This window comes from Erithacus rubecula, assembly GCF_903797595.1.
Source record: "Erithacus rubecula genome assembly, contig: SUPER_Z_unloc_4, whole genome shotgun sequence".
Taxonomy (NCBI): domain Eukaryota; kingdom Metazoa; phylum Chordata; class Aves; order Passeriformes; family Muscicapidae; genus Erithacus; species Erithacus rubecula.
The window spans coordinates 2,170,751-2,194,568 of record NW_027635670.1 but is presented as its reverse complement, the minus strand read 5'-3'; the positions used below and the strand labels follow the sequence as shown (position 1 = coordinate 2,194,568).

General features: G+C 38.8%; 2 protein-coding genes across 4 annotated transcripts in view; one reads left to right on the top strand and one right to left on the bottom strand.

The window, feature by feature from the left end:
* The window catches only part of ATG12 (autophagy related 12), a 307,791-nt gene that overhangs the window by 197,196 nt on the left and 86,777 nt on the right, over positions 1–23,818 (top strand). The gene's annotated exons all lie outside the window — the stretch shown is intronic.
* Positions 1–23,818, bottom strand: part of APBA1 (amyloid beta precursor protein binding family A member 1) — an 88,227-nt gene that overhangs the window by 38,506 nt on the left and 25,903 nt on the right. For all 3 annotated transcript variants that reach the window (XR_013777292.1, XM_079331519.1, XM_079331520.1), the window contains exon 2: positions 6,433–7,634. Coding sequence is in view for 2 of the 3 variants with exons in the window: in XM_079331519.1 (XP_079187645.1) it covers positions 6,433–7,581 (1,149 nt within the window). In the remaining variant the exon portion in view is untranslated. The remainder of the gene's footprint in view (positions 1–6,432; positions 7,635–23,818) is intronic.

The window sequence follows — 23,818 nt, the reverse complement described above, 5'->3', positions numbered from 1 at the left end:
TAGATGAAACTTAACTCTGTATGTTCTGGTATAACTGCCTCTGCACATACCCTGTGCATTTACCTATCAGTTTGCTGGGTGGTCCAGGACCTGCCCCCTGTCAGTTTGTGCATACATGACAGGACAAGGTGACCTGGGACAAGGTTACTGGCTGAACTGCTCATTTAGAACAACACATTTAATTAACTGCTATAGGACTTCTCCATACAGGAATTTCAGGGAGCCTAAAGAGATTCTCCCAAAAGGTTTCTCCTGTGCCCAAGACAACTGGTAAGCATAATTTATCATTTTAATACCACCCTAGGCAGTTAGCATCCAAAGTGAGGGGCCTCTGTCAGTGAGGGTCAGGGTCAGGACTCTGACTGATCCACCACCTGACTCATGCAGTTGCTGCTGCAGAAATACCAATTTGCTTATGGGTAAGACACTTGCTGGTAGTCAACAGAAATTATTCCTGCCTATGCAGATAACATCATGTACAACAGTCTTAGGTACACATTTAACAAAGGAGGCATTTTCTACGTAGCAACAGTAGCAATGCATCACAAATGTTAGAGAGATTACATAGAATCACAGACCAACTGTATCTAAGGACAAATGCAGTTTGGAAAGTCTTGGTTTGTGGAATTTCCCCTGATCCAGGTGATGATGCCCTGCAAAGACAGAGCTTCCTATCAATTGCCATCCTCTGGACAATGAAAAACAACCTCATTTGAGAGATCTGACTCAGTGCTGGCTGCTTCTCTGAGTATGGACTTCCTTAGCCAGACTTTCACTTCAACTTCCAGTGCAGTTTTGTGTGTCAGTCCGAAAAAGTTCCTCCTGCTTGTTCACAAGATTTTAACTATAGCAAGTGCTGTTTTAGTTTTCAACAGCACAGAAAAACCAAGTTACTTTCATCTTTCAATAACTTAAAAATGTCATAAAACAAAATACTCAAGGGGTTAGGTATCCAGTACTCACCATAATTTAAAAGCCAGTAACTTATCTGGGCCTGTCTGCCTTCAAGCGGACTAATTGCTAAATTTAAGCTTTCTTCTTTGTGATTGATGAATAAAATACTTTTTTGTTTCCGCTTGCTTTGGCTCTTCGGTGATTTTTGGTTTGGGGAATTTAGTGTGTTTTTCCTGCATAAACAAAAGTCTGGGTCTCTCAAAAATGATGGAAAGCTGACCTACAGTTTGTGTGCTCAACCAACAGTTTCAAACAATCTGCTCAGAAAAAAACCTCAACAATATACTGTCAAAAAAACCTCATCTTTACTTCATTAGTTTCCTTGCTCTCTTTTTCTCCCTTAGTTCATTTATCACTGAAGCCTGCTTAATTATTTAAAAGACTTCTCTATTGCCTTTTAATAATATATTACTCCTGCTGTGGAAAAAGTGAAGCAAATTAATCTCAATGAGAACACTCAGGTATAAAAAGTGAGCAAATCCTGCAACTGAGAATGCAATGGTTGAAATAACATATACATAGCCAAAAACAACAGAGAAGCAAAACAATATGGCTCAGTTCTGTTCCACCTGGAAGACTTGTCTTCAGCTCTGAGTTTCTATTTCACAAACCTAAACCACTCATATATGTGATTTTACTTTGTATTAGGGTTTATTCTAACATCCCACCACCTCGAATACCCGAAGAGGAATAGAGATTATAAACATCAGTGACAGGGCCTTGCAAAACCAAAGTCTTGGCATGCAGAAACAAATAATGTCCCACATGTCAACAAAACTTGGCTTTCAGATCTGTAACTTCATGGATAACTGAACAGACCTAAATGAACAATTTCTACCTCCAAATCATTGTTTTCTCTTGATTATGGCAGAGTTGAAGCAGGCACCCTGCTTCTACTCTGTTTAACTCGCAGATCAAAAAATTCTAATTTGCTTTTTGAGCCTTTCAGTGCTTTTCTCAGTAGATGTTTGTACTTTTACAACTAAGCATACCACTCTTCTCAAAGCTCTGTAAAAAAATATACTTTTTTTCAATAGATTTTAAACACTGGAATATTTAATTGCATTTTGAATTATCTACTACACAAAACTGCAATCCTTTCCACTTGAACATGTGGATGAATATAATTATCCTCAAATACAGATCCATGCACTGCATGTCCTCTATCTAGACCTTTAAACACCACAATTGCTGTGCTTGTCTACGCACTTTCACAGCAGGTTTCCAGTGGAGAATTTGACAAGAATGGTAAGCAAGAGCTACTTAAATGGAACATGGGCCTACCCTTCCAGTGAGGTAACTGTGTGGATATAGAATGTATTTTCCTAAAGGGTCTCCTGCTCCACCACTCTCAGGCACAGGTATACTTAAGATTCCATGCTTAAGCTTTTTCATAGCTCCAGCTACAAACTTTATTCAGTATGATGGAAAGGCTGAGAGACTGGCATTGCTCAGCCTGGAAAACAGAAGGCCTTGGGTGACCAGACTGCAGCCTTCCAGTGTCCAGAGAGAAAAGCTAGAGGGAGATTGTGTGCAAGACCGTGCAGTAACAGGACAGGGGGCATGGTTCAAACTGAAAGAGACCAGGTATTAGGAAGAAATTCTTTGCTGGGAAGGTGATGAGGCACTGCAACATGTTGCCCACACAAGATGTGGCTCCCTAATCCCTGGAAGTAGTCGAGGCCACACTGGATGGGGCTGGGAGCAACCTGGTCTCATGAGAGGTGTCTCTGCCTATGGCAGAGGGATTGAACTGAAGGATCTATAAGGCCCCTTGAAACCCAAGCCATTATGTGATTCCATGACTTTATGGGTGAACAAAATCTCTCAATTTCACACTCATAAAACATGATCTTGTTCCACAAGAATCAACAATGCAGTTTCACAGCCTCTTCCATCAAGGGACAGTGTCCTCATGTCACACTTCTTGCAGCTGTGCAGCTCTAAGTGCTATTGTATTTGAAAAACAGATCCTCATGAGGCCATATCCAAATGATGGTCTGCTTTGGTTTAAAAGGTTTCAGATAAACAGACTTTGGAAATATATGTCAATTATACAGATCTCATTTGTGTGGCAAACATTGAAAAATACTCATACTGCCTTTGTTCAAAAGACACTGATGATTTTTCAGGTTTTATCAAATACACAAATACAACATGTCCCCCACAAACTCACTGTACACACCTCTGATTCAAGTGAAAGCATGCATCATAAAATCAGGACACACAGGGCACATGGCAACTAATATTCTCCATTGTTAAATATTAAACAGGTACCTCTTCAAGCTATTTATTTATTCATTCACAGAAGCCTGCTACCTGCCTCCTACAGCACAAGACTACCAGAGGTTATTACAACAGAATCATACATGGGCAATTCATACATCTTTCAAAAGATTTCTTTTGAGAAGAAATACCCAGGAATGACTGGTAATCCTGGTAGATTAACCTGTGAATAAAACTGGAATCAAGACATCTTACGTACACACAGACAGAGATCTGTACCTATCTTACCATCACAGCCATTGCATGTCTTTCCTAACAGCCCCAAACTACATCCAGCTGCAGGTTAGCTGAATACTTCTGAAATTTTAGCTTCTTAAAATAGTCTCTGGACACTTCCAAATGGCATCCTACCAAGCATTCTCCTGTGAATGTATTATCCGAATGCTCAGCACTGGGGAGTAACAATCACTTTCTTGGGAAAAAAGGCAAAGGAGGTTGCTGCATTTAATGTCTCAACCACAAATCATTCTTTTAGCTTCACTGGTCTCCAGTGGACAGCCTCTAGCTAAATAAAAAGTGACTGTTGTTTGTATCTAAAGAAGCCTTAAGAGTTTCCATACTACATTATTAAGGAAACAGTATTATTAAAATAATTTCAGGTAAGTTCTATCTCTAAAAGAAAATAGTTTTGCTAAAAAACAACTTGAGGATAATCTGTAAAGTAGACCTGCAAAATAACTGAAGGCAAAAAAAGCACCCAATTTGCATTATTTATCTGCAGCAATTTGATACTTCCAGGGAAAGAAAATGGTGTCTGCCTGAAGGTGAAAACACTCATTTCCAGGTCAGTGCTATAAATCAGACTAAAAACACCTCTGGCATATAATGATTACACAGAAAAGCCCCTATCTGAGACCTTGCATTTTTCTTGAGGAGAAAGAAGAACAATTTAGAATTAGATGAATGTGCTTCAACTGTTTTTTTATTACATTGGCCACTTACAGTCAACTGAGTCAACACCAGCTATTTTTACCTAATTTACAGCTAAGCAATTCTAGGGATGCTTCATTAAAGAAAGCAGAGAGTTTTTGAGTTGCCATCTAAATCAAAAAATCCATTAAAGCAAATACATACCTCCTCCTCAGGGAAAAAACAAAATTCCTACTCAGTCCCAGGTCCCTTTTACAAGTCTTTCCCTCAATCTGCTATAGATCTTCTAAATTTGTGTAGTTTACTTCTCCATTTCAAGAACAAAGACTCTTTGTAGATCTACAACCATCATTTCTCTCTACACTGAGCTATACTATGTGTCATTATAAATCACTGTTTTGATTTCAGCCAGCCCTGAAAATTTCGAAATTTCAGGTTTTTATCTGACATGGTATGAAAAATATTGAATGAGAAATTACATTTTTTGTGCAAAATGGCAACCTGTATGTACTTCAACATCTAACATATTAAGAGACCAACAAAAACACCTGCTTAATTCACTATGTGACCATACCAGGCTGAATCATATCAGGACATCTCAGAAAAGTTCAATTCTGCAAGATGCACCTGGATTTTGGAGAGCAGGTGAAGCACCTTCAGAAGAACTTGGTGCTCTCAGGATCCTCAGCCTAATGCCACCAAGACCATCACTGTACTCAGTGTTACAATAAGTTAGGAAGCAACAGGAACTTCTTTGATCCTCCAAGCAATAACAGCAGTTACAGACAACATGGTAAACACAATGTGCAGAAAAAGAGTAACATGATTCATGAGAAAATGGGGAAAGAAATAATTTTGTTTTGCAAACTTCTAAAGTAAGTTAAAAATAATGGTTTTCCACACAAAATAATCTGGGAAGATTTCTCCCCTCACATGACAGCAAGTAAACCCTATAACAGATATAATTTTAAAAATATTTGTAGAAGTAACTTTTGCAATACAGTTTTTTAAACATTCCATTAGGTTTTCTATTAAGAATCAAGAAAAAAATCCCACCACACACTCACCACTGTTTTTCCAACAGTTTTGCAGGAAAAATAAAATCTGTCTCAATCAGATTGCATGCTTTTCCAGCATCCCAACCATCACACTCCAAAAATCTCCTCCCAGTTGTAGAATACTAGCCTTCCTCATTTTGAAGACAGATAAATAAATCAGAAGGCTGTCATAGATCCACCTGGCATGTGATCTTTTTTCACCATCTGAATTTCCTTTGCAGTAACTGAGGTATCTTGAATAGTTCTCATGCATTCCTAGAAGGTTACAATAATTCAGTCTAAAATGCCAAAATAACACATCAGAAGTTTTACTTCCACAGTTCTTCCAACTTAAAAAAAAACCAACAAAACAAAACAAACAACAAAACAAAACGTCACAAAAACCATTTCACAGCAATAAAGAGGAATGAAGCAATGTTTAGGTACTTGTCCTTGAAGTAATAACACAGGAATATGTAATAGATAATTTTTGGTCAATAAATTTAGTCTACCAGCTCTTTTCATATCAGGCATAAATTTAACCCATTTAATACTTGCTTATGAGTTTATTTTATAAAATAATGCAGAAAACTCATAAAACTTGAATTAAGCACTACCTTAAACACAGCTGGAACCACAACCTGGTAGACAACCCTGATCCAAGTTAAATCTCATGCCAAAAGTGCACAAGTTCAGAAATGCTAATGCTTAAATCTGAACAATATTGCCTTCAATATTCATGTTGCTGTAAACATACTTTACAGTGATAATGAGGTTCGTAACATACATCTAGAGACTGCAAGCTGACATGAAACTTTTCTAGAATATTAATCTGATCTATGATACCATCATAAAGAATATTAACAGTTTTCTAACAGAACTATTGGGACTGTTATGTGAAAGAACATGAAATGTAGAAACTTAGGAGTTAACAAAAACATACAAACCTAGACAGCAGAAAACTGTTTGGTCAGTATTCTAAAATATATTATGGCAGTAAAAAATATAAAAGCACTTATTTCAGAAAAGATACGTAGAGTTTTCTGGAACAAATTCTTGTACAGCATACCTGAGATCAATAGTGTTAAACAAAGAAAAATCTGGCTACTTGATAATGCATGTTTACTTCTCTGATGCTCTCCAGAGTACACATTTAAAACAATGCACTTTTTCAAGAATGAGACACGGAACAAGAATGTAATGCATCCTCCTTCGCTGCCATGCATGTCACAGGTAAAGGAATTAAACACAGATACAAGCTGAAGTGAAAGCTTTGTGTACTCACATCTCCATCTAGTGGCCTCTGGTCGTCAGAATCCCTGGATGGACTGATGTCCTGCCGCATCACCCAGATAGGCTCCTTAGGTTCATCAGGGGTGTAAGGAGAACGGATGGTCCTCGTCTTCACCTCCTCAATAGCCTCTTTAATATCCTTGATGGCCAATGAAATTGCATCTCTTTTTTCCTTGCTGTACCTCTGTACAGATTCTCCTGAGCCAGATATAACTTGAGAACCAGATGTGAGCTGGCCATTACTTTCATGCCCACCACTGACAAGTGCCTGACCATGCTCCAAACTCTGCTCTGACTCTGGCATGTCTTCAGCTGCCTTGTCTAAGCTCTGGGAGCTCATGCTCTGCTTCACCTCTGCTACAATCTGATCAATGTCCTCCTCTTGCTCGTAACTATCCATTCTCGGGTAGGGTGCAAACTCTGCTTCCTTTTCAGGGCTGTCAGACTCCCCATCAGACCGTTCATCATAATGGTGAAGGCGGGCACCCAGCGCCTCCTTGCGGTAATTGTCGGCTTCCTCCCTCTCCCGCTCATACTGCTGGATGCCCTCCCTAACATCCAGGTCTGGTGCGTCTCCTATTTCCTCATACACGTGCTCCTGCAGTCCGTAGTCTGCGTAAGCCTCAGCGTACTGCTCGTCCTCTCCTCGGTGGAAGAGGCGATGTGTGTAGACATAACCCGAGTAGGCTGCGTTCATGGCTTCCTCGTGCTCGATGGAATGGAAGTGTAGGTGATTGGGCAATGTCCGGTTATGGATGGCCTCGCCATGCTCAGCCTCGGCGTTCTCCGTGTACTCCTCAGACTCAGGCCTGTACTGCACTGCATATGCACTCTCATCCTCATTTTCCTGCACCCTCTCGATGTCATAGCTGTCCTCCACCGTGGCTATCACATCCCCTTCGGCAGTATCCGTGTGGTTGTGGAAACCGCTCTCAGTGCTGGCCGACCTGGCTAACATGCCTTCCTCCTCCTGCCCAGACAGGCCCACGTGGCTGTTGTTGGTGTGCCGTGGGTAGCGAGCATACCTCTGCTCCTCTTCCACCTCTGAGTGCTCCAGGTCAGCCTCCACTGACTCACTCACTGCTCCGTTTGCTGGCTCTTCACTGATCTCCCCCTCAGGTGGTCCGACCAAATGGTTCATGGCAAGTTTTGGAGAGTAGGTCACTTATTCTGATGACATTTTGTCTACCACAGCTGGAAAGATATAAAAAAACCAAAACAAACTCTGACATTACTCCCAATAAAAAAAGTGGAGTTAATAAACAGAAGCAACAAAATGTACCCTTTCTTCCCAGCAAACAAACACTTGACTCAGCTCTGCAGTCAGGTAATAGCGTAACAGGATGACCTCCCATGCAAATGATCTCCAACAGCATCAACCAACAACAGCACCCTTGGGGACTGCATTTCTCCCTTCCATAGAAAAATTCTTTGTGGAAGTATCATTTCCAAACAACCCCTTGGAGACGCCTGTGTGCACAGCAGTGGCATTGCAATGGTGCTGGCAAACCAGAAAAGCTAATTTTTGCCAGGAGCTGAACCATAGCAGAGATTGCAGAAATATTTCACCTTTGTTCCAGCACTCTCCCCACAGATCACTAACTTGGAGCAAACGAAGGATGCTGTAATGTAAAACAGCAGATTTTGTCTTGTCACAGGAGTCTGCAGTTGCTCAGACACATGACAGCAATGTATTCAACACTTCTTCAGTACAACATCTTCAGGTGAGCTAGTCACCTGATGCACTGTAAAAAAATCCCTAGAAATTAAAGTGCACTGTCAGGGTGCAGTACATCTGAAGCACCTATTTCTTCTCCCTAGAGAAGCACACAACTAGATACAACACAGTTATCTTTCTGGAATCTACCTAAAATCAGTTAGGACATCTTCTTTCCTAAAACATGGAGAAGACATTACTAATATTCATAACCGTGACCACACTGAGACTAGTGGGACATTCCAGCCTTGCTAACTTTGAGTATAAAATCTCAAAAGGTTATATGATTACTAGAGGGGTCTGCCAATAATAAAAAAATATGCAAGGAACAGAAACAAGCCTATCTAGCTCATAAGGTTTTATTTTTATAAAACTACTTCAGCTATTTAGAACCTTGTCCTATGTTTTTAAGATGCAGCATCATAAAGAGGGCATGTAATGAACGTCCTTTCAGCTACCTAAATCAAGCCACATATCCATAAATAAAATACAGCTCTAGCTTGTGACTTATTGATAAGCGCTAAAAGAAAATTTATCTATTGGAAGACTGCTAACTTGAAGGATCTATAAAAGCATGTGTCAATTGCCAACTAAAAAAATTAATGTGAACATGAAATAGAACTGGGATCAAATCCAGTAACTTGGGGCAGGGAGGCTCAGGTGGTACTTTGCTGACTAAGTGAGCTCTGTGCAGAACAACAGTGGGCATAACTTCCTGTGATGAGAATGCAACAGCAATTTCAGTTGCTCTCTATTGGAAAAGTTGACAGGCAGGCAAGCCAAGGTGTGAATCACTTGCACTATACTTTCACAGGAAATCCAGAGGATGCAGCTTCCAGCTCAGTAAACACTCCTTGTTTTTGTTACATCTAATGTTTTCCTCTTTAAATACAGGAATCCTTAAAGAAAAATCACAGTTGTAAAGTAATAGCTAATAAATCATATTATGTGGATCAATAAGGACATCGTATAGAAACAAATCACCTTCCAAAAAAACTATGAAAAAACTCAGCTTGTTTTTTCCAGCTAATGAAGGTGTGTTAGTAAGGCTTCAGTGACAAGATAAGGTCTTTTCCAGCTAAGACTTCGAAGGCATTAGGAAACAATGGGTAGAATCAGGTGTATATGCTGCTGTGCACCAGAACTGATAAACCAAACACTCTCCCCTGACACAGCATATGATATGAAAGCAAGAACAACAATATTGGACAGCTTTCCACTTTTAGGCCACAAAAAGCGTGAGAATGCCAAGGTGCAACACCTCTTGGAAAAGTCCTTCCCAAGGAGGATTTCAGCAGAGGAATACACTTGGTGCAGGTAGCTCGGTTTGCACCCCACCGTGTGAACTCTGGGTGGCAGAAGCCCCAGGTAAGAGATGGGGAAGTGCCAACCCTTTGCATAGCACAGGCCAGGAAGATGCTAGCCAGGTGAATGGTCAGGCTGGGAAGGCTCTTTAACATGGCCTGCTTTCACTAAAGTCAACTGTAACATTTCCACTCTTTTCCACATAGACAGAATTAGGCTAAAATAGAGGGCTGGTTAAAAAGCCTACCATAAATTTGTTGCGTTCAATTAGTCCCTGACATGTGGCTCAGTGTCACTGGTCACCCCCAGAAAAAGGGTAGTGCTGGTCAAAAGAAATGAAGCTGCAGATAAGCACAGGATAATGATCAACTTTCTGAAATTTTGTCACATGTATCCTGACACATCTTTAACTTAATTATGATTTTAGTAAGAAGGCAAAAAATCAGCAACATGAAGGTAACTCAAGTTAAATAAGGGATCAAATGCGATAATTTTTATGACAATAAAAGTACTAGTAATGGCTGAAAATATATTATCCTGGTTAAGAAGTCTTAATACATGCTTGCAACATAACGAGTTTTATGCTCAGATATCATCCCTGTCCTGGCTTAGAGGATTACAAACCACACAAAATATGACTACAAAACACCTGGGAGACCCATCACTTTTCTTTGACAATGTTCTGGCTTCCAAAGTTCCACATATAAAATTTTTCTCGTCTAAAGAATTCTCAGCTTGATTTTAACTGTTGATATCCCAAAACTTTCAAGGCTGCATATTTTGAAGGGATAAGGAGGAAATATTAGGTCTTGATAAAAGCCTTTTACTGAAAAATGCTCTTCTGTTTGCCTTCCCTCCTATAAATTAAATTGAAGATTTTAATTTTAAAAACAATAACTTATTATTTATTTTGAAATCTAAAAAAATTCTTAGTTATTTCTAAGTAAGTTGACTTAGAAATCTGATTAGAATGAATATCCTTAGGTCACCTCAGTTCCAGTAACCTTCAATGAAAGTAAGCTTCTGAATCAATAACATTTATTTCACTGTTTAACTGTCAGTCTTTAAGATAGTGAATTAAAGAACACATCGGGGGTTAGAAGTCACTAAATCCCTGTTTATACACAGTACCTGGAAACTACTAAACACTACTTATTATTTATTCTTAGCAGCACTTTCTTCAAGCAAATACAAGGTCTGCCTGATCTTTCCCACCAGACCTGCAAAAAGTACTTTATTTCCTACATCCAAACAAAAATCAATAACCTACATAAAATGCCACAGACAGAAGAGAATATAAGCAAGAGAGGTAATCTGACCTTGGAAATATGGACACAGCACCCATATGAATGATATTATGGCCTCATATTAATTACCCAGAACAGCAGCTGTGCTCTGGTAATCAAACATATTTGGGAAAGTGCTCTGTAAGCGCTCTTAGCTTTGCACACAGGGCTTGATGGAAGAATCTCTCTTCACAATAGAGAAATCAGAGGCTGATTACTACTGCAACTAACTCTTTACTGAAGGTTAAACTACCTTCTTGTCTGTAAAGAAGAAAAAAATTAATATATCCATTATTTCTTAAGCAACATAAAATTGAAAGTTTAAGATTTTTTCTCTAATACTTTAAAACACCATTAAAGGGCAGATTATCATCTCAGAGCAAGACCACAACAGACACACACCAAGCTCTACTCAGTTAAAGATATGCAGTAAGAAAAGGTGAAAGTGTGAATACTCAGATACTAACTTGGTTTGTAATTTCTTACTCAAGTCCAGAAGGAAAATTGTTAGATTTCTTGTATAAGCAGGCAGAAAGTAAACTATTATTATAATTATATTATGATTATTATTATTTAAAATATTAGTTTAAGAGTTTATTTTATAAGAGCATTATGCATCGTATTTCCACAGTTTAATGTTGACTTGAATAAAAGCTCACACTCTTGCTAAGTCTGTATACTATAGTTACTGTCTCCAAACAAAGCTGGGTACCATGTGGAACCAAGACCACACACACACACACACATTTTTGTTCGACATAAAGGGTAACAGGATAACACAGGAAGTCTCCAGTCCAAGCCTGCCCAAAGCACAGCCAGCTTTGAGCTAAGACCAGGTTTCTCAGCACCTTGCCCAGCTGGGGCTTGATAACCTCCAAGACTGGTGATGGCAACAGCTTGTCTGGGCCCGAACACCAGAGCTGGACTGTCCTTGCAGGAAAAATGTTTCTTCCTTGTAGTCAGTTTCAATTTCCCCTGTTTCAGCAGGCCTCAGCTGCCTCTAACCCTCCCTCCCACCACACACCTGTGAGGAGCCTGGCTGTATCTCCCCCATCCTGTGGGCTGTTGACATGGAAGCCCATCCCTCCTTCCAGCTGACGTAGCCTCTGTCCTGCACCCTCTCCCATGTCTCTTGTGGTTTCCCATCATTTCCCACCAGTATCATCCCTGTATCAGGGAGGCAGGCTCTGAGCAGAGGGATAGCTCCTATTCCACCCTGGCTCTCAGGATCGTGTCTGTCTCGTACTGCCCCAGGTGCTGCTGACCAGACCTTGTCCCAGTCCTGCTACTTGTCCCCACCAGACCAGTGAGTATCATCATGAGGGCATTGACATACACACATATTATTCTTTTTAATTAATTATTTAATTTATAAGAAGCATTACTGTTTCCTCTTATTTTGAGTTGAGTGTGTGAGTAAAATAGTTTTGTCTTCCTTAAAATACTTCAGCCACATTTACCCACATCTTTCCTGAAAAATAGCTATTTTTTAACATACATACACATTACCCTAAATAACACTATGAATACAGAGACCTCTGACTGAATTTTTAAAGGCATCCCACCTCAAGTGGAAGTCTTCTTGGCACACTCTCTGAGGAATTTCATAAAGCACCTCTGTTTTTCCTGACTTCAGCAATACACTAATGTTTCACTTGTACAGATCTCAACAAGACATATGAACACAAGCTACCTCTCAAAAAACCAACACAGCCTTTTAGCAAACAGATGACCTTGAGAACCTCATTGTTTTTTGTTTTTTCTTTTTCTTTGAAAAGCCCCTATGGTAGGAAATTTCTGAGAATTTAACAACATGTGAAATGTCCATTTTGAAGGAGTTCTCCTGTATTAGGTAACTCTCTTTTCTGAACTGCAAGCTCCTTGTGAAACCTCATTGCTTCTGCTGCCATGTGCTAATGTAGGTAAAAAAACAGCTCAACCAAAACAGCTTTAAATAAAAAAAGCTGTGAAACCTACATTTCTTGCCAGTCAGCAAAAGCACCACCTGGAAAGTGACATTAACACTCCACCACATGCACACACACACACATATATTGGTTCATAATAATGAGGCTGAAAAACTGTGAACACTTACAGTAACTGCAAAGCAGAAAAACTGCTATGCACAATATTGCTCTTCACACAAGAACCCACAACTTTTTTTCATAGTAGACAGATCTAGAATTACCAGCATTAAGAACACTCAAAACACATTATACTTTTCTCCCCTTCCAATTCACATCTTATTCAAGACTAAAATACACTCCTGAGGAAGAAACACCATTCAGTAATTTTCAGTGCAGACAGTCCAGATCTCATAAATACTTTAGGGCACTGGAGATGGGGCGTGCTGACTGAAAAGGAACAGATCCTTCTCAGCACCTAATGCTGAAGTCCTGCCTGCACAAGAAACAGAGGCAATGCACAGATGGAAGCCATCCACCTGCTGCCAGAAAAGATTAACAGATGAGCTTAACCAAAAGCACTAGAGAAAACTCTTGACAAGGAACCACAGGCAACCTCTGCAGTGAAGTGCAGCAATTACACACACAAGACAAAAAACACTTAAAAAAAGTACATCACAAATCGCAGATCTTACATGGTTGAGGGAATAAAACTGACTATTGTCACTACCAAAATTATTAAACTTCCTAAGTAATAGTCCTATTAACAGATAAACTAAGGAAATTTGAGGCTCTAACTCTGGTGAAATTTTACAACATATGACTTCTGGGTTTATTCCTGGGTATTAGATCTTGCATCTTTAATTAGCAGACAGATAATCTAAAACTTTGAATGCTGGAATTGTTGCTCTGGTATTCAAATCATGGTTACAAATAAAATCAGTTTTCAAAGGAGAAAGAAAAATTTAAATATTTCATAAGCAGTGTCAGTGTATTTAAATATTTATCATGTCACAGCATTTAAAATCAGCATTACAATGTGAAACTAACGTCAATCTCTGTTAGAAGTACAACTATGAAAAGTGAAACTATACTAAGTCTAAGTTCATGATTGTTTCTATTTTACCATTCTTTCTCCTGTGTGAAAGGGCAGAACTGTCCCAAAGAATACAGTAGAAAATGCTGGTTCCCCTGCAATGAATTCTGAACTCAAATTATCTTTACACCTGCAACATTTTTATAGCAATGAATATTATCTTTTTCTCTCTATTTGAACAAAGAGGGATTAGATCTAACTGACTAAAAGGAAAAAAAGAAAAAAAATCACCCTAGCAAGCCTAATACTCTTTCCATCCCTCTGAGTCATCAATACATGTAAACAGAATAATAATCAATAAATGTAAATAATCAATAAATAATCAATAATGTAAATAATCAATAAATGTAAACAGAATTAAATTACATGACAGGGCATGGCTACCTTCAGGGTGCATAAGAAGGCCTCAAGCCTTATTTTCAGAGTAAGAACACATACATTAAAAAAATCCTTGGATTTTCCTCCTCTGGCTACACTTTAAGACTTGATCAAACTTTGCTAGCTGTAACAGTTTTACTCAGCTGCATTCTAGGCCAGTGTTGCACAGTCTTGACACAACTGTCTTGGACAGAAGCAAGACAGATGATTCACTGAATTCCCCCTCAACTTCACCTCCTCAAAACACCAATTTTGTTACAGGAAGCAAAGTTTACAAGTGACTTAAACTCTAGCTTTTTGAATTGTTTTATGCAATGAATCCACAGGGTGTGTCAGGTACACAGAAACATTTGGATGGTGTTGAGAGCACTTTAAGAAAGGATGGAATGCTAGAATGTGATAGAAGGCTTTTCAGCAAATACACAGCTTTAGGGAATACAAGCTAAACAAAAGACAGTGATGTCCAGCTAGTTAGCCTATCTGCCTCATCAGCTTTTTCAGCTGAGTCACAGAATACTGTTTCAACTCATGGAAATGGTACAGAAATAGTGCTGAAGCCCTAATAATCTGTCACTCAATCACCAAATGCATTTGTTCTGCATTTCTACTATTCTACTGTTGCATTTCTACTCATTATTACCTGAGAATTTCAAGCTAAGGATATTTCCTAATGAAAAGCAATCATGGTTCAGACAGCACAGAATTAAAGATCCTCCTTTAATTAATTTTATTTCACAAGTTCCAAAGGTGCTATACCTGAATTAAGCTCAAAAATTGGGATAGATAGGATACAGAACTCACTTGCCTTTCGTGTTCTTAAAAATGTACCATTGCCTGACAACTCTAACACAGTTACCAAAACCACTTACACAATCCTCCAACCCCAACCCTCGACCCCATTTTTATACTACGAAAAGGAAACACCTCAAAATAGACAGCTATTATTTAATTTTTTATTTTTATTAGACTTGCAGTTTACTACGTGTCTTTTTGACAATGACTTTTCCAAGTCTGCCTCTGAGAAAGTCATTGTCAAACACAATATGTAGGATGTGGGGGCATTATTCAGAGTGGGGAGGTACGAGCCAGGTAGAGAGATGAGATAGCTAAAATTCCCAAATAATTTGGTCATGAGCATGCAAGTTTTCGCCAATCAAAACAACTGAGCTAATACTTTATATCTATGATGCAATAAGCTATTAAAGATATATATCTGGGCTGCATTAGTAAGAAGGAGGTTTTAAGTACTAGCCAGTTTGTCTCTTACTTCTGAGTGACAGCAAGACATCTGATAACTGCTTCCATTCACAGAAATTAAGTAAGCCAGAGCATGTAAGGGCTGCAGACTAGCAAAAACTCATGAAGGAACAGTGAAATCCCACCAATAAAGGTATTTCATTTAAAGATTATAGCCACAAGTGAAGTTATAGAAAATAAGTAAAAAAGAAATGCAAACCTCAGTGGTTTCAAACTGCAATATTCCTGGAATTAAATGCTACTTCATCAGATTCAGTCTTCTAGGCATACTTGTAGGTAGACAGCAGGTGAAAAATATCAGGGGGAAAAAATAAGAACTACAGCGTAAAATTATAGATGCAAAAAAGAGGAAGTAGGAATGCACAGATCTATGTTGCAGGAGATTAAAATTAACTTTTTTCTCCTCCATACATGGACAGCCTAGTCTACTTTATATTCTGTTACCCTTTTAGTCCACATAACAATCCCTATCTCATCTCTAACCATGAACTTCTACTAACACTTGCAGATCATTTTACAATTTCTGTTTCAAGGAGAAGCTGCTGATTCAGTTCACACCAGAAAGAGAAAACCAAAGTTACATAGCCCAAGTTTCCAAAGGCTCAAAGGAAAATGGCCCTGTCTCTTGTATTGTCTCAGATTGGCAGCGGCGTTACACTGCCCCACCATACAGACAGCCCCACATTCATCTCCAAAACCAAAGAGAAGAGAAAAAACTCTCAAGCACATCTTCCACTGTTACAACCTCTCTGAAATGCTGTGCCCACTTGTCAGCACTGAAGCAGATGCAGCACAAGGCACTACACACCAGATTTCATTACCAGGAGGGGCTAGACCAGCACCGGCACCACCCAAACAATTTCTTTTTCCTAGCTTGTACCATCAGCAATTTCTCTGCCTTCCATGAGTTTGAAAGCAAGATACAGCCTGTGCTACCCCCAGAGCTGATGAGACAAGGGTTACTCATTCAAACAGGGAACACATCATATCACTGTTTTTTCTGAACCAAGGAAGATCTTGACTGAGACCTACTTTTTCAGCACAAGCACATTCCTGTTACTGGAAATAGCTGCTCCAAGGCAACTACACATGAAATCTGTTCCCCAGACATAATTAAACCCTAATGAAGGCTGGCATTTCTCCACATCTGCAGCTCACAACAGAACCTGAGGAGTATTAGCAATTGCACTGCACACAGCTCAGGGTACTCAGATGTGCAGCTTGCTCAGAAATCAGTCTGAGAAGGGAAATGGGAGCGATGCCTGGTTGCAGCCACAGGGGTTCCATTAGGTTAAGAAAAAAAAAAAAATCTGTTGATGCTAATCAAGTTAACTAGATCACACACACTACTGCCAGATCATACAAAAGCAGATGCATTCTGTAAAATACACAATGCTTCCCACACACTTGCCAGTCTCTATCTGCTAAAGAAACAAACTGACCAGAATACAGCTATACAGGAGAGTTTGGAAGAAAACTAAGAAAACTGAGGACAGTTACCCGAGCACACTTTTCAATCTCTATGCAGTATTTACAGCTAGAACCTCCACACAGTCTGGACCCAGTCAGGAAATACAGACAACAGGCAAAAGGATATAGTGTAACAGCACTTAAGAGTCATAGGCAAAGCAGAACATAAATTAAAAATTTTCTAAACACAGATAATATGGCAGTTTCCTAGTTGTAAAAATTATTTTTACCCTGCCCTGTACAGTACTTCTGTCTACCCTCAAAAGAAACAAGATCCAAAAGAATTCAGATGACTCACATTTCTCTAAAATTATGCTATTTTTCCTTCTCTTTTTATACAGCAATACTTGGATTTGTGAAAATAAAGAAGAACTATATATTTCTCAGAGCTTTATAGGCTGCTATAGGATTATTTTAAGATTACCACTTTACTACAGAATTCAACACCATGCTTCAAATCAGTCAGGCACGTGGCTTCTGTCAGTATTAAGTTAACTTCTCTACACAAGTAAACTTTTAGCTCTACAGAAGTCGTAAAACCCATGATGATCAGTAAATCCAGCTTCCTAAAATGCACGAACCATTATGATCCCCTAAGCTCTTACTTGCTTGAACTGCAGCATTCACCATTTACAAAGGTCTGCAATTTTTCTATTACCCTACAGGGGACTTAAACTAAATTACCATGCTACAAGTATTAGATAGTCACTTCGCTTTTTAAAATATTAACACAACATACTCTACCTTAGAGTCTCCAAAAACTGACATAAGGGCTACTAAAAACCAAGATCCAAAACGCTCTTCTGCCACTCACTTCTAAACATGTTAAATCAGCCACCTGAATAGAACAGCTTTTTTTGTATCAATGCAGGTGATCAACAGCAGGAATTTTACACAACCACATGTCAAGACTTTCAAAAGTTCAGGCCTGTTTTCAAACTGCTGACAGTGACTTGCACAGATCCTGAGCTCAAATACACATCATCCAAGCTGTGAAACTAAAAGTGAGTCACTACAAGCTGCATGTTTCAAAAAATTGATTAAAGCCATGATTAAAGCATTAATATTAGTCCTGGGAAAACAGTGATGGATCTTTCAGGCTTACGACCTGGCTTTTCTGAAAAGTCTCTGAACTTCTAACTCAAATCAGTTCCAGAGTAAAAAAGTCTGAAAAAAAATGAAAACAGACAGAAAGGCGAGAAGTGTGGAAAAAAAATCTGCAGTTTGCAAGAGTGTCTTATATACTTTTCAGAGACAGTTTCTTAGAGTGGGTTTACTTATGTGTTTTAGCTTGGATTTGAAGAACACTTTTGAAGGCAAGTTGTGATGGTCCCCACAGACTGCACTTCAGTAAACACTGTGGAGCAGACCTAGAGATCACATAGTAGATTTCTTCCAAACATCCATCAGAATTGGTAGAAGAGAGGTTTTGAGCTACAAAATGCCCATGAGTAGCTGCAAAACAGATGGACCTAACATAACAGTAAAATCCTAAAGAAAAAGAAATCATGATATTGACAGAAAAACCAATACATTATTCAAAAAACCCCAAATACAGAATATCCCTTTCCTCCTCAAAGGTTCAAATGAAACCCAACCCAAGCCAACCCAATCCAAACAATTAGAAAAATAAAATAATCAAACCTGATCCCAAGAAAAAACCGTAAAACCATGTAAATAATTCTTTGTACTACATTATTTAATTCTGCATGGTTTGAGAACCATAGTTCAGCTAACCAAGCAATAAGAGAAGACAAATACATATTTATTTTACAGCTTATATGACTAACAGCATGCAGACAAATATTTAGTGGGCTCATCCCGGCAACCTGAACATTACACTGAAAAAAAATGAAAAAATATCAGCAAACTGAGATGTTCAAGGTGCAAGGAAGAAGAGCCAACAAGCTCAAAATCAATAATCCGCACCTGCTGCAAAGAACTAAGCCATCAAGAAACATTTAAGGAAAATAATCAAGAGAGAGTTCAAAGAGAATCAAAGAGAACAGCAGCACGTGAGTGACTACAAAACAGAGCAGCCAAAGGCTGCCGAGCAGCAATGACATCTCCCTTGGCTCCCAGCCACAAGCACAGCCAGCTCCCATCCCCACACATTTCCCATGTCCCAGAAAGGTTGTACCATCATGGTCCATGGTTTCCTCACCTCAGACCCATTTCTGCAGAACAGAAAATGCAGTTGTGGCTCTCTTTGCACTGTTTTGCCTGGATGAATTTAAACTACACAAACCAACAGACTTAAAGAAACAATGGAAATTACCTGTTCCCACCCACTCCCAGCCCACAAGTAACTGTTCTGGTCATACACCAGGCAATTCCTCCTGTTCATGCACATGTATGGGGGAAGGTGGGTCCCTTCTGTGGAGCTCAGCTGGTAGTGGGGACAGCACAAGCCCATGTCCGGACCAGCCCTGCAGCACCAGCTGGTGCTGGGGCTTTGCCAACCACAGCCCTGAGCACTCGGATGACAGTATCAAAGGGCCATCTGCAAGCACATTAGCTTCCCTAGATTTCTTACTAAGCTGGGAGGTTTGTTATGTTTTTTCTAATAAATCACACTGTTTAACATTTTGGTCCCAAGGCCTGCAATTCTCCTGCCACCCTACCAAAAGACCCTGCCCAGAGTCACAGGCTGTTGCACTGGTCTCTTCCACCAAACCCAAAACCCCCAACTCTGCATCCCCTCAGCAAACCCAAAGCTACCCAGAGCCCTTCAGTAGCACACTCCCAAAACTGATTCTAGGCTCTAAGCCTCACAGTAATAAGTCGCCAAATCTGAGTCATAACTTAAGAAGAAATTACCTCACTTTTCCCTCCCATGTTGCAGCTGCTATATCTGGGGTGTAGTGTTGAGACGGGGTGCAGTGCCCCACTCCAGGAAAGAGGAGGTGGAAGAGTCAGAAATTACGGAGTCAAGTTGAGCATGGAAAAAGGTGAGGGGGGAGAGCAAGAAGGGCTTTATGTTTTGTCCTTGTTTCTCACCATGCAACCCTTATTCTAATTTGCCCTAAATTAATTTTACCCAAATCAAACCTACCTTACCCACAACAGCAACTGGAAATCCCCCTCTTTGTCTCAATTTACAAGCCTTTCCATCTTATTTTCTCCCCACTATTCTACCGAGGAGGAGTGAGAGAGAGTCTGGGAGATGGCAGCCATGCAAGGTCAGTCTACCACAAGCTCAACAAATGAAAAGAATTATTGTGAAAATAGTACTGATATGTATTTAACTCTATTTAATTTAATGCTGACTTCACATGAGTAGGTAAGAAGACTCACCCTGGTAACGTTTGTGGCCATCTTTTTTTCCTTTGCCTCATGGGCAGCACCATCTTGGAAGTGGTATTTCCATCATTGTGGGTTTATCTTTGCTCTGCAGGAGTTTGTGAGATTTAGCAATTCTGTATCTTGTAATTATTTACTGTTATTATTCTGCCTGGTGCAGTTTTCTTTGTTAGTAAACTGCCATTTTTGACTCTCAATCTACTCATATTTCTCCCTATTGGTGGAAGAGGATTGGTTGAAATTAAGGGGAGGTAACTCATTTTAAAGCGTCTTAACCAAGACAGACAGACATGTTGTTGGTCTTTCTCAATCTTCCAACTGTCTTAGCACTGAAAATCCCATTTTAAAGACCACTCTGCAGCAATAAATCAAAAAACTCTCTGAAATAACCTTGCCTGGCTGATTATACCACAGAAACATCAGCAATTTAAATCCTCAAAATTCTTATGTACGCTCTTTTCTATTTTACTAAGTGCTGTATTAAATAAAATGTAAATGCAGAGTCCTTCGCTTATATCTTCGTAGACTTTCAGTTCTAATCACAGCTTGTGTCACAAAACACTCAAACATTAGGAATGACACCTTTCTACCCAATGTTCGACTGCGAAATAGGCAAAACCATTACATCTTAATAATGTTTTCAAAAATAGCATAGACAAGCCACCATAGACTCTTGTGGTTCCTGCAAGTTTTGTGATCACAGCTATGTAGGATACTTTGCATTTTTTAAAATAAAGTTTATGTGGATTTTGTTGCAGCAGAATACAAATGCCATGGTCTTTAACACTCCCAAAATCATTTGGAGACGCTCTGCAGCACTTGTTTCCTTCAGCTGCCTTGGAGGACAAGGTGTTGCCTTAATAGAATTACAAAAAGTAGCCTAATTCTACCTTAATAGAATTACAACGAAATCCAAAATTAGAATTAACTTTCAGAATTCAAAATCAAATAATTTTGAGCCTATATTTATTTTATCTTTTTATTATATGAGATTTACAATGTTTCATATTAGTTAAGGAAACGGCTGAACTGCAGGCATTGCACTGCCCTAAAAACAGACACTCTAGAGAATATAATATAATATGAGAATATAATATAATATAATATAATTAATAATGTATAATAATATTATTAATTATAGCAATCATTACATTATTTACAACAATATTAATCTTTACATATTAATAACTTCATTCAATATATATTTACATAATATACAGAATATAATAATGTAACACTTATTACTTTTTACTGATTGGATTTTTTAAAAGTAAACCGTATTACTGAGAATACCTGGCTGCATCACTGATAATATTACATATATTATTTCTGTCCCAAGAGGATAACACTGATAAAACCAACAACTTAGTCTGACTTTAGCACACTGACTACTGAGTAAAAGTTTCTTGACATCCTCTGGAGCTAAGCAGAGAATTCCACGTAAGTCCAAAATCCTGACTTTATTTCTGCTTTTCTTGTCAGAAATATCACACTATAAAAATGCTAAGCTGATGTCCATAACTGATTAATTCAATAAATCTCTCAGTTAAACCAAATAATGTATTATATTTTACTTCTGTTGTAAAAATATCCTTTTTTGTTTTTTTTTTTACAAACCAATTTACAGTTTGAAAAGGCCAAGTAGTTTGTTAAGAATTATTTTAATGTAAGTTGCTAGGTTATAGGAAAGTCTTTTCACTAACAGAATAAATAATCATTGGTGCAAATCACTGATATATTCACACAACTGGAGTAAACTAACAATTTCCTTGACTAAAACCCACAGACTTGTCCTTATTCCAGTATGTCGTATCTAGTGCACTGAAGTTAAGTCAGTATACCAAATTTTCAGAAAAAAATGTTACTCAGTTTGCAAGGAGAAATCAGCTTCCTCTTCAAATCTACTCCTAAACACTCCAATGATTCTGCAGTTCTTTAAATAACAAGAGGGAATTATTTTGTGGCTATGCATTAATTCAGAAAAAGGAAAGACAAATAATAAAACCAATCAACTGAAGCACTTCCTAAAAGATAAAAGTTGGTAAAAAATAGTTTGTAGTATACCTCAGAGTAGTGTGGCAGTAACTTTTGCTCCAAATAGACTGACAGATCCAGGTACAGGATTCTGTCTGCAAATGTATCATTACAAAAATGTATCTCAAGTCTCTGCAATCCAAGCAGGTGAACAACAACAACAAAAAAAAAAGCCACAGCAACCACCCAATTAGATCTACATCTGTAAAAACCCTTTGGCCCTATACTTGCATTTTGGTGATTTGCAGATTTCGCATAAACAAGCTTTTCTTGCTTATTTAAAAATTTATAGGCATCTGTACATCAAGAAAACCAAGAGTTTCAGCTCTACATCTTTCAACAAGATACCACATCACTTCCTAGCAAATTGAAACAGAAAGACTTCAATAAAAAATGTATGGTATGTAAAGGAAATTTTAAAAGGTCAATGCAGAGTACAGTGCCTCACAATAGCTTATTCCCTAGTAAGGACAAGCCCACAGTGAAAGAGTGAAAACCAGGGCACCCTGCTGCTCTGGCACATGCTCCAGCACAGACGGTAAGAGCCCATCATGAGGAATTGGATCAGGTAGAAATCTAAACCAGAAAAATCCTGCATAGTAATTGAAAAAAATGTAAACCAAACCCAAGCACTCTAAGATGGCAATAATTCATGAATTTTGGACTGCCAAGCCATCCACACTGAAGTAATCCTGCTGATAATACTGCGTAGGGCATATGTTGCCCATAGAACAACATAAATTATGAAATCTGAGTATGGATGTAGCAAAATTGGGACCAATGACAAAAAGGCAATTACAAGGGGGCTGTTTTCTTTTGAAAAGTTTTGGTGGAGACAAGAAGGTACAAGGTGAATGAAAGGTTCAGCCCAAACTCAGAAAAGAAAACAGAGACTAACGCAGCAAATAAAGAATAAAATGCCAAATCAAGGAGAGGAAAAGGAAGGTAGGCATTCCACTGGCGAGTGTGTGGTAGCCCTCCTGACATGTGGAGTCAAGTCCACAAGAAGGATGGAAGAAACCCCTTTGCATGACATGCTGGTCTCTTAATCTGGTTTTCATTCTTAACATTGTTTGTTCCAATTTTCTGGGGTGTGGGGGTGGGAGGTGGAGGGCACCTGTGGAGGTAAGAAATGGATTTACATCTCGGTACCCCGCATATGTGATTCCTCAGAATCTGCACTCTGTATTGTTATGGAATTGTAAATCTCTATACTAGATTGCAGAGATCACAGATTATTTTGCATAGACTATTTTGATGCTCACTTGTTTATTCTTTGAGTGTTCATTAATCAGTATCTTAAAAACTCGCACCAGCTAAATCTCAAGTCTCCATCCTGAAGACGGGGGTGTCAAGTCTTGGCAGCAACAGAAAACTATTCACATAGCGATTTTTTCTGATGTTATTCTAGCATGCACGAGTGAGGCTATGTGATAAAATCCAAGGGTCATAAAGCAGCATCAGCCTCACCTTCCCCAGATCACCCAATCCAGTAGAATCTATTTTCTTATACCAAAATAAATCAAAATCAGGTTGACTCATATTACAATTGATTAAAAAATTATTAAGCAAAATGCTAACAAGAATCCAATTTTCTCCATTAAGACTAGAAAATAAATAGGGAGCTA